Below are 15,485 nucleotides of genomic sequence, written 5' to 3'. Positions count from 1 at the left end.
TAAAAAGACATCTTTTTGCCATTCCAGTAATTTTAGAGCATTTCAACTGGTCCATTTATCATAAAACGTCCTCACTAAGCAAAGGACAATAATTCAAGTGATGCAGAAAATGAAAATGGAAAAAATAGACACACTTTTCAGCATAAAACAAGCCTATCAAGAGAAATGCAACCAAAATCTTTAGAAGCTTTATGCTACAAATGGAACCCTGATTCTCCCAGCATGGACACAACCACCCTCTCATAGAGCTCAGAGGCTCTTCGTTCAATACACCAATCCCTATTAAACGGCTGTCCAGATGAATGTGCCAGGTAGAGTTCACTGCACCTCCATTCTATTGGCCAATGCAAAGTCTTATCATTATTCTGCACAAGCACACACTGCCTTTCTTGCTTCACGCAAAGAAAGGCGGTCTGGTGGGATACCTCACATGCTATCAGGGAATCTGGGTTCCGTTTATGAGATGTTCTTTCAGGCATTTGTTTCCGTATCCTGTTTCAGCAGACAAGCTCATCTTCAAGACGGACTGCAACGCATGGACAGACCATTTATTCAAACATAAATGACTCAGGTTTGGGCGGCGAGCCCTTTCCCTCAAACGAGCCCACACCGCAGTGTGGAGTTGGCAAAGGAACATCCAGGTTATTATTAAGCTTCCCAAAACTGTGAGGAAAGGCCCATGTAAATGTGCAGTGCACACACTTAACACAGCACATGCAAACACTGCAGCACCTGAGAGCCAAATGATCGGGGTGGAAGGCCTTCAAAGAGGAAAACATGAAAACATGCTAATAACCTGCGGAATAAACACAGGATTAGGTCTCAATAATACCTCTGATTCTTCGGGTGGAGACTTAATGCATGCTGGGGGCATCTAGAGCGTGTGAATATCACCAACCCAAACATGCAAAGCAGTGACAGATCCCACGGAAGGGAAAGTGTCTTGGTCAGAGGCCATTCCACAGATTAACATGCTGCCAAAAACGCCTTAATAGTTGCTCAACCTTCTCTAAAGGCTTTTGTAAGAAGACTGTACACTGGATTTAAAGGGCTGACAGCTCTACAGATCACCATTTTCTGTCAATAAGGGTTTTCAAACTGGGGAATAACTAAATACCAGAGCAGTTAATAAAGCTCATTTGTTTATATATAAGATCTACACCATTACAAAAAAAAAAGATAAAAAAAAAGGGATACACAATTATGCACACAACTGATTTTGTACACAATTTATACCAAGAAAAAAAATCTGAGGTAAACCTGTACAGATTTATAGACAGAAATATTAGTGTGCATGAAAACCATCAGTGAAAGATGGAGATGGAAAAATCATTGGGCTATCAAGATCAGTCGATTTTCAGCCCAAACATGCGGTCGGTAATTGGACTTAAACTTGGCCTTAACATTGATTTTTATGGTCTATGATCTGACTGGTTCTCAGGAATGGCTAACAGTCACTCAGGTATGAGTCCACAAACATATAGGGAACATGTGCTGATGTCATTTTTCCCCATAAAGTATAACTGGAATAGTCTGAATGGTGGCCATGCTTCATACTAACGCTATCCCTAGGCTCCACTTACGGACCATGAGTAGATGAGGTCCTAGCATTTAAAAATGCTGCTTTAATCATTACTGGGAAGTCCATCTACTGTAAGGTTTAACCCTCTCATGGGTCAAAAATCTACCCATACATGCTAAAAGTGAGGACATTCTTGCTTAATGGCAGGGCCCATGTTCATTCACATAGTAGCTAAAATCCTTCTAGTGACCACTGCCTCTTCAGTCAGTTCTGTGTTATCAGGATAAGTGAGGTGATGGCATAAAGGCCAGCGGCAGAAATGCTTGACCAACTGTGTGCGGGAGCATCTATTCCCATTAGTGCTTCCTGATCATCTTGGCCTTGTTCACAGCAAATAGATCTATGGCAGCTTTCCATTAGACCTGATTCACCACTTTTGCGTAGTTTCATGTCCCTGTAATGGAGATTCCCCCAAGACAATAGATTGGCTCTTCGATTTACAACCCCAGCCAGTTTTTCCTCCCGCTGCCCCTTATGCTCAAGTCCAGTACGTGGCTGTGTTGGTCACTCACTTCCTCCAGCAGAACACTAGACAGCTCACTATTTTCTCTTCAGTGTCAAGGTGTTTTTAGGCCAGGCACCCATAGTCCAGGAGTTTTAACTGAGCTCAGAGTTCTATATATGGTGCTTAGTGATTTGGAAGGTAGGTGCAACACAAGTGAGAAAGGCTTGGTGGGGTGGTGGGACTGGCGACCTGCACCTCCCTGTGGCGATTCCAAAAGACGATGCATTGCAGAAATCTGTGTGACGCATTCAGTAGGGCTAAAGCAGTGAATATCCTACCGCAGTCTTAAGAAAACCTGTATTAGCAGATGGCATGTAATGTTCCGTCACACAGAAAACACTTTCCATTTCTGTGGTGTTTATGAAGCGCAGGCTATGCCTTATTCTGGCATTTTGACAAGGCATGGGCTAAGGCATGTGACCTATGATGAGCCAACAGCACGAGACTGTCAAGACTAAAATATAACCAGACGCTTGTACGGATTATCCTACCTATTCATTTCAACAGCTAGTGCTTCACAGCACATGAATCACAGGAAGATCTGTATCTGCAAGCTGACACCTCATTCCCAAGAAAATGGTGCCAATATGCTAATCTGAGTCCTCGGAATATCAGAGAAAGGGGTGCTTATTCTTTTTCTCTTTTTTTTTTTTAAACTTTTATTTATTTGAAATTCAAGTTTGCATTACTTCAGTCTGTTAACAGTTCCATTGTGAACTAGAGCGAACTACAACAAAATTTTTGTATTTGTTGCATTTTAAATTAATTAGCCTTTAAAATATTTAATCCAACAGCAACAACTTGCATTATATTTCAGTTAACAAAAAAGAAAAGCTGAAAATATACATTATTTACACATTTAGCATAAACAATAAGGCAAATGTTGAGGCAATGAGAATTTAGTTACTTAAAACAAAAGAGTTACTAAAAAATAGTTAAAAATAAATAGATCATTTAGGTTTGATAACCTAAAAAATATCCAAAAAATAAAACTGTTTAAACTGGGTTCTCTGTATTTGTCAGGTTTGCTGCTTATTGATTTATGACTAAATCACATGGTCTATCATAAGCACGGTCCCGCGTAGCCTGCCGGAGTTGTTGTTGGTATCGCTGTAAAAGTCAAGTAAAAGCTGTAGTTAAATAAGTGAGCTACAACTCTGGACGCAGAGTAGCTGAATTTTCGGACCAAACTCACATTCACATTGTGCATGTCTAATACAAAGGTGAAACAATTATACTGATTTTATACATTAAAAATGTTTCTTCTCCCCCCCGAAAAAAAAAAATAATTTAGTGTGATTCCAGTTTAATTTCATGGCTACTGAACCACTAGAAACTCTGAAGCTAATGCCGTTGAGAATACTGTATAAACACTTGCCTTGAGGCTGAATCACGGGAACTGTAATGAGTCATATTCAGAGAAGTATTACTTCTGGCTCTAGCAGTGAGGAGGACTTTAGGTAATGTAACAGGTAAGAGCTTCTGGGACAGAGATAAGATTCAGCCACATTACACACAAAATCCACAATTCTTCTAAGTGAATTGGGTCTCATTCCGCCTCCTAAGAGTACTCTGTGTAGCCAAAGATTTCACAGGTGTGGGTTAGCAGAGCGAGGTCACGGGCAAAAAACAGAAGCTGACAGATAGGTTTGGTGGTGGCTCAGATTAATGCAGCAATATAATCCCTCTAATGAAGTTTAATCCAGCACCTCAATTATTCACACCCAGCCCCAAAGACTACAGATTAGAGGAATTAATATCACTGCCTTCCAGAGGAAAGGAGGGAGAGGGAGAGAGAGGGGAAGGGGAGGGATGGGGAGATTTTGACTACAAAAACATGGGACAAACTTAGATTTCTAAAAATCTCAAACCTTATTCAGTCACTAAAACCAAAAATCTGATCCAACTGTTAACACTGGAGGAAAAACATGAAAAAATGTTGCAGGAAATCCTTTCCAACTGAGGGATCAATTCGCCCACTCTTTTCAATGGGCCTTTTGTACAGGGACCGCCAGCTAGCTTTAGAGGCCGAGACTGCCTTAACCACCATCCATTTAGACCCTGTTTACACTAGTGAACTTCAGGTGTGTAGAGTATCATAATTATTTCTGGAGAAGGCCAAGCTGCATAAAAATGCAGGTGTAAACTTACCCAAGATGCATTCAAAACAGAGACAAGTCACCTCAGGAGGGAGTATGAGATGCTTCTGAGCCACCAAAAGCGACATTATAGCAGTGTGTGTGTGTGTGTGTGTGTGTGTGTGTGTGTGTGTGTGTATATATATATATATATATATATATATATATATATATATATATATATATATATATATATATATATATATATATATACACACACACACACACACACACACATATACACACACACACACACACACACACACACACACACACACTCTCTCTCTTTTCCATGGCCTGCACAGGTAAAGGGAGTCAAGTCTTCCAAACCCACTGTACCCAAAAAGAGAGAAAACATGTGCCTGGGCTATCCAGCTCTGAAGATTGTGATTCAATAGGCACTGCGTAGCCTGCAAATGCAGAACAGCAACACCGGAACAAATTGCATCAGCTCTTGTCCTGTCCACCCTCCTGCCATGGTACATGGTATAGCAGCCCTGAGCCAGCGATGACCAATCCAGAAATGATATAGAAAAAAAATAAAATAAATAAAATAAAAAAAATGTAAATAAAAAAAATAAATTAAAAATCACCATTGCCCTCAGAATGTCATCAATCAGTCATGTGGAGGTGTCCTGTCAGGTGGATTTAGCACAGTAAACCTGTGCCACAAAGCTGAAACAATACTACTGCTGGCATAGAGCATCTTGCTTGTATTACTGAAGTAGCCTTATCAGACTAAGCAGAAAACTTATCTAACATCTTCCAAAGTAAAGAAAAGGCTCTGCTGCCAGATGTTCCGTTAGAAGACACCCTTGCCTGATTTCCCTTACTAACCAGGACTGGATTATTCCGCTCTCCTCCCAACCTTAATCATGCAGCAGTGTACACCAATTTACCCAAATATGGAAAATAATAATAATTTAAAAAAAGTGACAAAAAGGCTCGTGGTCCACACGATCAAAAGCTTTTATCTGATGATTGGTCACAATTTCAAGTGTGTGCAAAACCTCTTAAGGTTTGTTGGCAATGCATTGTGACAGGATCTTGCAGTCAGAACAGAGGAGCAACATAGGCCTCCAGTTCTCAAGCAAGCAGAGGTCTCCTTTCTTCGGCAGGAGAGAGTGAGAGCTGCCCGCTGACAGCTCTTTTAAAGCATCTTGGCATCAAAGCTTGCCTGAAGAACACTAAACAAGTCCATTTCGATAACTACCCAGAAGGTCTTATAAATGTCCACAGGCAAACCATTAATGCCAGGTGGACAGCTTCACTTCCGTAACTTCCTTGAAAGTCAGAGCGGCGTCCAATACCTGCCTGTGCGGTCGGTAACGTTGAGGGAGATCACTGAGCAAAAGCCTCAGAAGAGTGCTCAGAAGAGTGCAAGGCTCTAGCTGCATACAAATCAGAATAAAACTGTATAGAGAGGTTCTGCTTCTCCGCAGGTTCTGCAGTGACTGTACTATCGCCCTTATGCAAGAACAGCAAAGACCTTTATACTCAGAAGAAGAGGCCAGACTGGGGCTAGCAGGGTACTGGATAGTGGGTTCTTCGACCCTGCAGCGTGTTTTGGAACTGGCCTGTTTTCCAGTTGTATTTTTGGCTATCCAGACACAACAGAGCTTGATCTTCATGGTTCGTCACTTCCGCATACCGAACTCTCATTATTTGACTGTCAGGGTAAATGCAGTTTTCCATTGCAGGGACCTCAGAAGCTGAAAAGAAAAATCTGAAAAAAGGGACTGATCTCTCAACCCATTAACATTCAGGGAACCTGCTCTTAGAACTCTCAGAATTCCCTTCCAAGGGAGAAAAGGAATAAAGCGTAAAGCAGCAGACAGGAAAAGCAGATAGGAGAGGCACGCTGATTATACATTTACATTTATACAGTCAGAGCAGGTCCTGCCTTTCGGACTGCAGTGATATTTTTCTGACCCCATACAGCCTGTCCTCCTCTACGGACACAGCTGATCCTGACTGAGACTCGCTCACTGCCACAAGCTCTTGCAAAGGAACACTGCTCCCTCAGCACTTAGCCCAGCCTCTCCATTCACCCCAGCACAAGCCTCACCTTCCCCCTGACCAGCCAGCTGCTCATCACGCTTACTCTCTGAGACACTGCCTACCAACCGCTCTCTCTTCCCAACACTGACCGCCTGAACAACAGGACGTGTTCGTACATGGCATCTTTCTAGCAAATTTCCCCAAAGCAACGGAGCCCTTTTTGCAATTAGAAACGAGCGGTGGAACACTGGAGATGATAACCTTGGCTGTCGGCATAAACAAAGGAGACACCGGAAAAACTTCAACGCCTAAATGTACCAGCTCACTAACCAACCGCTCATTCCTCACAAACACCGCCGCTTAGTCATTCACGAGGCAGAGTAGATTTGCTCATGGCCAACTTTTTCTCCTACCACTAGAAGAAAATTTTGCAGGTGGGACACACCTAAAACCACTGGAGTGGGAGAGAGACGGCGTCTCATCCGCAGGGGGAGACTTCCCCCTCACTTGTCGCCCTGGGGGGCAAACGGTCTAATGTGGCAGTCGGATACCTAAAGACAGATACACCCAATAAGGGGGAGCGAGCACATGTGCACCTTCAAAACTCCCACTGCATACTTTTCACAGACGCCCTTACACCGCCCAACAACTATCATATATGCGTGTGTGTGTGAGAGAGAGAGTGAGTGTGAGAGAGACAAAAATACCCACACCCTGACACACACGCATGCACTAACACGTAACACTAAAACTGGAGCTATTACTGGAACATATTTTATGTTCATAACATATGGGCATATCCCAACATTCTAATAAATTATAGTAATTTACATATCTACGGTTACTGTTTTTGACCAATTAAGCCGAAAATGACTACTGTGTTACCCAACAGGATGAGGGTTAGTTGCCATGTTTGCTTGAAAATGCTAACGCAATCAATTCAATACAATTTGTTGTTTGAGCTGCAAAATAGCTGCATCAAAATAAAAGTGATTACTGAGAATGTGTCAAAAGCTCTTATATATACAGAATACATGATACATTTTATTGACATACACTGATTGTCTATATTGTACAGTATTGTTACATTTTACAGCTTTAACAAGCTTCGTTCCGCTGCATTTACACTTACATTTATGGCATTTAGCAGACGCTCTTATCCAGAGCGACTTACAAAGTGCTTTGCTATTTACCCAAGAAAACCTTAGCTAGTTAGAATAGACTAATAATTCAAAGATACCTTTAAGCTTAGACATTACTAAACACAAGACAATAAGGTGACCATAGTACTCTCTGAAGAGGTGGGACTTCAGTCTGTGTTTGAAGACAGCGAGCCACTCGGCCGTTCGGTCACCCAGGGGAAGTTCGTTCCACCACTTTGGTGCCAGGACAGAAAAAGCCTGGACGCTGCAATAAACAAGTGTACATTATCAAAATGTGGTTAAAAACTGATCTCAAGAGGGCAGTGGTGGCTCAGCGGTTAGGGCCGGGCTATTGATAACAGGGTTGTGGGTTCGATTCCTGGGCTCGGCAAGCTGCCACTGTTGGGCCCTTGAGCAAGGCCCTTTACGCTGGAGTTGGCTGCCCACTGCTCTGGGTGTGTGTGTTCACTACCACTGATGGGTTAAATGTGGGTGTACACTGTACAGTGAAATACGTGCACCATTACCTTTTTACCCTTTTTTTACATGATTTAATACGCCAGGTTTTATGGTGCAGGAGTCTTCAGTCATACGCGTGTCACCTTTTTTTCCCTCTAATTTTGATTTGATTGCAAATATCAAGTATGCTCAGTATGAACACAAAGCAAACCTAGGGGCTAAAATGAACTAAAAAAACTAAAATGGGGCTAGGGACTGAAATGTAACGATGAAAGGGAACCAAATTACAGTATAAACATATCCTAAAGGGCTGCCGCTGTGACCAGAGAAACGGTTCTGCAGCCAGAGCCCAAGGGAGCACAACAGGCATTGCTCTTTCTGGATGGGTAGATTGCTCTCTTTCTGCACAGGCGGCTGGTTGCCCAAGTGTCAAAGGAGGTATGTGTCAGTCCTCACTCACCCAGTATCGGGGGCATCGCTAATGAAGGGGGAACAGTACTAATTAGAGGGTTGAGTGATTGGCAAAGAAAAATGGGTTAAAATGTAAATACTAATGCAAAAAAGAACTAACCCTCATGTGGAAGCTGTACAATAGCCTGGCTCTTATGCCACTTTACACAGCAATCTGCTTTAAAACTGGGATATGTTGCAGGCATACAGAGAGTGATTAATATTAGTGTGCAGTGTGAATGGTGGGCTCACAGACAACATTGCTATGACAATAAGAGAAGATGAGCAAATGCATGTTTTACTTACATTTGTTAAGCTACATAAAAATAATGTCACATTTCAGCCTGTGTATATACCCCTACAATATACGTCTGATACTAGGATTGGATATCAGTCCTGACACTAACAAAATTAGCTGGATCGGGTATCGGATAATTCAGTCGATCTACAGGACCGATCCATTTACTGAACCCGATTCCCACATCGCTGGTATTCTAGGCTTCATAACTCAGGATCAGAGTAGCCTACAGACATGACTAACATGCCATCGTAAAGTGCAAGACTTACCCTAGCTACCCTAGCATGGAGCTCTTGACCTGTCACGAACTATCAGCAAATAATCCAGCTTGGAAAAACAGCTAAAATCCACACACACGGCTTAAGCTGCTTCCTCTGTTTACTCAAGAGCAACGCAGTAGGGGCAGGGCGAGCAAGGGATCTCTTATCAGTAGATTCCAGAGTGAAATTCCCTGTTTTTTAAAAGCTACAGCTTTGCTGGTTTTTCAGCAATAGAGAGAGACCAGAGCTGCAGAGTTCAGACTATGGCTTATTAATACAACAACGGTCTCGGCCTGCACCTCTACTTATTAAGTATGTGCATGTATGCATGCCTGTGTGTGCATACATACAACCATCCACAGAGGAAAGCTGACCTCGAACGGACACCTATCCAGAGCATCACTGATGAACCTGTCCACAAACACACATGCCCCCATACACACACACACAAATTACAAGGCTCAAACAGTTAATCCCCTGCAGGCAGTAGGCGGAGGGTAGAGGAAGAGTCTCTGCTGACCTGGTGAAAATGTTCGCACAATGGATGAGCACAACGGATGAGGCCAAATAAACACCATCAGGGGTCACCCTGATCCTCTTCTCCCGTTCACTCCTCCCCATCCCAAACGATTAGTCTCCGATGAGCAGGGCTTGATGACTATGATGATGGTCTTATGTAATGAACAAAACTCTGACCCTGCACCCTGCCATACACACACCCATCTACTCACCTGCCTATGCATGCGTAGACTGCTCGAGATTGTTTGTGTGTTTTCAGGGCTCCATGTTGTGAGTGAACTAAGACTTGAAGCGGGGCAAACACGCAGCTGAGCATCTGATGTCTCCAACAAGCAAGGTTAGAACAAGCCGCATCATTGTGACAAAAACGGCTGTACATTTGGCAGGCCGCATCTGCGTGATTCAGAGAGCTCCTCGAACGCTTACCAGAAAGCTCTGTGATTGGTCAGCTGCCATACAGCTCACGCCAGAAATGCCTGCAATCTGTTGGAGCATTCCCGGGAGAACTACTCTTACCACAATAAGCACTTTACTCTGATGTACCAGACACACTCCGAAACAGAGCGCATCATACTGCTGTGTGCTAGATCACCATGCAGAGGGCAAATAAACATATTTAGACTGAACAGTCACAATGTGCACACACTCGCATGCTCACACACACACACAGGATATTAAACTAAGCAAAAATATAACTGCAAAAAAAATTATTTATTTTTGAGTATTCCGGTCATTAGCAGCAAAAGCAGACTGAAAGAATAAAACAACCAAAGGAAGGACATCACATTTAGTCACAGTACGCAGATGCCGCAGACGCTGGCTGCAGTAGCTGACATCAATAAGGAGGCGATTAGCCAAGGTGATTGTTTTGAGTAAACACAGCAATCACCTAATAAAGATGTCAAACCCTAGACGTCGAGAGAGAGAGAGAGAGAGAGAGAGAGAGAGAGAGAGAGAGAGAGAGAGAGAGAAAGTGTGTGCGCGTGAGAGTGAAAGACAGCGAGACAAAGAGAGAGAGCATGAGAGGAAGAGTGAGTGAGAAAGAATGAGAGCAATAGTTTGCGAGGAGGTGCACAAGTGAAATCGAGAGCAAGAAGGAGCATGAGAGAGAACAGGCAGAAGCAAACACAAGAGTGTAAGAGATGGCTAATGCGAGAGAGTGAATGCGAGAGTGCGAATGCAAGAGCCTGTGAGAGCCCTGATGCAAGAGCACACGAGAGGACAAGAGAGCACGTGAGAAGGTAAGAGAGTGATAGCACGAGAGAGCAAGAAAGGGCACGAGAGTTCCAATTTGCTGCTGTCATTAATGAGATGAAGTTCATATTAGTAAGATTAAAGAAAATAACATGATCAAAAGTAAGAAAGGCCCCCGTTTATCTGTGCCAAGAGCTCCTCTTTTGAAACTGTGTTTTTTTCTGGGTCAAGCCACACTGCACCCCCACGGGATTCCTGATGCACTGAGAATAGTTTAATCTGTCACCTCAAACCCTTTTACAACACCAGCAGCAGAAATCCATATAATTATTCTTTCACCTCCCACTCTCGCGCTGCATTCTACCACTACCAGTAGAGAGCTTGCACACTCACTCACTACATGAATCTCTCTCGCATGTGCTCTCACACACATGCACACAGTTTTTTTTTTTTTTATAGAAAGGTCAGTAATAAAAAGAATGTAATTACAGCTCAGGCATTAGTGTTCACTTTGCGATGTTGAATTCTTTGGTCAGAACACAGGTTCTCCTCCCTTACACCCTTTGAGCTCCTCACGTCACATTATGCTTCAGATTGCTTCACACTGGCTTAAGCTCGGTGTCATGTAAAGTTGCGTTGTCCAAATGGTATGGACGTACGTGTGTGTGTGTGTGTGTGTGTGTGTGTGTGCGCGCATATATGCAAAGAGTGATCAAACTACAATTCATTCTATTCGAAATGTGTGGCCTCTACAAACCCCATTAGCAAAAGCTATAGGTCAGTGGAGAACAGATGTACTGTGTGTGTGTTCTGGCATTTCAGAGGAAGCCTTGTTTCCTGTATGACTATTCACGGGATAAGAGCACTTTAGTAGGCCAAATAGTGAGGGGAGGGGTACAGAAAGACATCACTAACCTTTAAAAGAACACTCCTATTACCCCTCATAAATGTCTTTGTAATTCTAAAATAGTCCTTCCAAAGAGCCTTTCATAACACTGAAAGCTTTCTGCTCGGCTTGCACTCCCGCTCGCATAACCCTCTCCAGCATTCTACTTGTTCATAATTTCAGGACAGGATGTCAATTTTTTGAAAGCACTCAGTGTCATGTGAGGTGGGTTTCACTTTTATGTGAACACCGACAGAATAACTAGAACTTAATGATGAGGAGGGAGTCCAGCACAGTCTTCTAAATAAAAAGATGACTACTGCTGCTGTACACAAGTGTGCGGATACAGTGCCTACCTCTCGTCGCCGTGACGCCCAACAGCTCTGCTTGATCTTCCACACAACAGCTGCCACCAGAAGAAGAGACAGGAAACAACTGCAAACAGACAGGACATGAGGTCAGAGAAATGAAGAAGGGAAAAAGACTGCAGGCAAAAATCCCAACAGATGAGAGACTTTGGAACCCATGGCAATCAGACATTAGCGTTTAATAGCTACGAATACACTGCTTGATGCCTGAGAAACTGTTAAACAATGTCACTATTTTTAGTATCAACTATAAGGGTTGTAACGACTTATCAGCTTGGCCGACTAAAATCGACCAATGATTCGTAATGGTGTCGTAATCACACGTTTCCTGTGTTAACCTGGAACGGAGTGGGATGCATGTGAACTGCTTATTAAGCAGCAAGGTTTAACCAGAACAGTGGGATACAGTTTTAGTGCAGCCGTTTCTTTTTGCAGTAATAATTCCCTCAGTCTGGATGCAGAGCTGTCCGCCACGTGAATGGAGTGTGTGGATAAAACTGTTACACTCTGTAAACGCACATCCCAAACAAACCAGGTCAAAACAAAAGTCACTAATACAAACCAACAAACAGACTGTCACTGATATAAATAAAGCAGAAAAACAAAAGACTTTTCACACTGAAAGCTAAAATTCAGATTTTTACTGGAGTTCCAGTTTTTTGTTGTTGTTGATTTGAAAAATAATTGGAAATTGATTCAGGGAAAACTGGTTTCGTTTGTCAGAATTTGAGATTTCACAGGAAAAAAAAGGTTTTATTTATCTTTTAAATTAGCAGGAAAGTTCATTAATACAGTGAATTACTAGTAAGCAAATGCATAAAACTACCACAGGCTAAATGTAAAAGCTGATAGCTACATAAGAGTTTTTTGGTAACTGAGCGATTTATACCAAGAAAAACAGACAGTAGATAGTTGACACCATCAAAATAGCCATTTGCTGCATTTGTTAACTATTATTATCATTACATAACAATGCGGTCACAAAACTGTACCTGAGAAATAAAATGTGTGCGCGCTCTTAGACAAAAAAATAGCTAAAAATATAGAACCGTGACCTGCTGAATCACTGCTGCACCGTGGCTGCTGAATTAAGGGTGTAGTAGTAGATTGTTAAAGACATCAAGTAGACAATGAGTCAAGACCACATGAGGGTTACTTTTTAAAAAGATGACCGAATTCATGCTTCAATTTACATTCATTACAGGTGATGGATAAAAATCAACATCAACCAACAGCCTTCATAACCTCCACAGCTTTAGATGCAACTGATGGCAAATAATGATGGTATTTCTTTGTTCCTTCATCTCAAAGTTAATGTGAGGCTACTCAAGAAAAAAACAAGTGCACTGACTGAATGCTGCAAGAGGAAAGCAGTGACCCGTTTTAGTAACCCACTATGAATGTGCAAGTGACTAATGAATGCATATGATGTACTAGAGAAACACATAACAGTATTTAATGGTGCCTCGCTTTGTTCTGGGAAAGCTCAGACAGCTATGCGCCAGTTTTCATCCACTCACCTCTGGTTAAATTCCAATATCAAAATCATTAAAACCCCAACGCATCAGCCAAAGGATAATACCAGCCTGAGATATCAATAAACCAATCTAAGCTGAGCTTTACTCCAGAGACAGGGTATGTTCTTCCAGAATGAATCAGTAATACACACCCTCTCGATTTTTCCACACCAACCTTTCCTCACTCTCTCCTCAGCCCTTAGGAAATTCGTAGCCTTTGCCCGCATGCTTGTGACATTACACTCATCTATGCTTATTTCTGTCTAAATAAATAGGAATTTGGTGGCAGTGAATTAGTTTATGCTGTGATGCCATTTCATTAAGTACATCTAGCCTTTAGCTACACTCCCTGGCCATTTTGTCAAAAACATCCATTATAGAGCCGCAGTATGATTACTACAATTACCGACTGTAGCCCCTCTGTTTCCACACAACTCACAAGCCACCCTCTTTTCCATCCATCAGTGGAAATGGACCACCATAGGGCCACCACTGGCCACATATTATTTTGGGAAGTGGGTCATTCTCAGTACAGCAGAAACACTGTTATGTGGAAGTGTGTGTGGTGTTCCCAGCATTGGTGCCACTGCAGGGTTGCCAAAGATTACTAACCAAAACTATTTAGCCAACAGTCCTGGTCCTGCAGTCAGAGACTGGCTACTGACTGGCTGACTGACTGACTAGAGGATTAGTGTGAATGATACATTCATACAAGCACCACACCATCAAGCCACAAGCATGACATGCCACTGCTGTGCTGAGAATAGTCATTTTAACATCCGTTTGTCCAGGCCCATATTTCCTCCCTCATGTCTGTCCAATGATATATTACACTTGATCCAGACGTCTGCAGAACTCAATGTGGACACAGAGGCTGCTCTTTAAGCCAATTACTGCTCCAGTTCCAAAAACATGTCTGATGTCTGCCAAGCATTGAGAGCAGAATCGTCTGGACTGGAAATGGACTGGACTGGAACTGGACATCTCAGAGTCAGGAATACACCCTTGGTCAGAAAATCACGGCTTGCGAACTTTTTTTTGTAGCAGCTAGAAGTCTTCTCCTTTAGTTCTGACACATTTTGGGATTTTCATGCATGCATGCATAGCTTGTTCAAGGCATTTCCATAAATTGTCCATGATGTTTAGGTCAGGGATCTGTGAGGGCCATTCTGACAGCTCCAGTCTGTCTCTCTTCAGGTAGTCCATGGTGGATTTTGAGGTATACTGCATTTGGAATAGTTATCCAGTTAAAGCCATATAATATTTAACTTTTTAACAGGTGGTTTGACATTAGCGTGTGTGTGCGCGCTCTCAGACAAAAAAAATAGCTAAAGATATAGCAAATATAGCACTGTGGCCTGCTGAACCACTGCTGCACCGTGGCTGCTGAATTAAGGGTGTAGCAGTAGACTGTTAAAGACTACATCAAGTTGACAATGAGTCAAGACCACATGAAGGTCACTTTTAAAAAAAGATGACTGAATTCATACTTCACTTTACATTCATTACAGGTGACTGATAAAAATCAGCCTATTTGATAATGTTTGACAGATGGTTTGACATTTGCATCAGGGTTTGCTGCTTTTTTTTTTATTGAATCCATTCTTCCTTCCACCCGTGCAACATTGCCAATGCCACTAGCAGCAATGCAACCCTAAAGAATGATGGATCCATCCCATGCTTCCCAGTTGGCCTTGGGTTCTTCTCATTAAACGCAGTTCAATTTTTCCCCTTATTATTTTTGCGCAAGCAACGCTGCACAGTGGAACAGTGACCGCCTAGCTAAACCTTCCTGCAGGTTCTTGTTATTTATATGGGGGAGGGGGTGATTTTCCACCCATCGTATAAGTAGTTCTCTCAGTTTTCTTGGTCTTCCAATCTCACTGTAGTCTTTAATCTATAGGCTTTGCATTCTATGATCTCTGCTGTACCGTGGGAAGCTGCTCAACCTCCACCTCAACCTTTGAACTGGTTGGTTAGACTAGCATGTGTTCAAATGAAAACAGGTTGGTCAGATAAAAGGGCAGAGTAAGAAACCCCAGGGAGAGAGGGAGAGAATAACCATTTTGCAGGGCTTGTCCTCTCTCTCTCCCTCTCCCTTTCCCTCCCCACTTTCTTATTTTTATTCCTACTCTCTCGTACTCTCCCTCTACCAGGTCCTATGCA

General features: G+C 42.6%; 1 protein-coding gene across 2 annotated transcripts in view; it reads right to left on the bottom strand.

Moving 5' to 3' along the window:
* Window positions 1-15,485, bottom strand: part of atrn (attractin) — an 85,935-nt gene that overhangs the window by 13,715 nt on the left and 56,735 nt on the right. The window contains exons 26-27 of one of the 2 annotated variants that reach the window (XM_072677832.1): window positions 11,791-11,869; window positions 7,061-7,633 (exon numbers count right to left, since the gene is read on the bottom strand). In XM_072677832.1, coding sequence (XP_072533933.1) covers window positions 7,577-7,633; window positions 11,791-11,869 — 136 coding nt within the window. In that variant the 3' untranslated portion in view covers window positions 7,061-7,576. Of the gene's footprint in view, window positions 1-7,060; window positions 7,634-11,790; window positions 11,870-15,485 lie in introns of those variants that run through there. The other variant, XM_072677831.1, reaches the window with a different exon arrangement.

This window comes from Salminus brasiliensis, chromosome 4 (genome assembly GCF_030463535.1).
Source record: "Salminus brasiliensis chromosome 4, fSalBra1.hap2, whole genome shotgun sequence".
NCBI lineage: Eukaryota > Metazoa > Chordata > Actinopteri > Characiformes > Bryconidae > Salminus > Salminus brasiliensis.
This window is presented reverse-complemented; position numbering and strand designations above follow the sequence as displayed.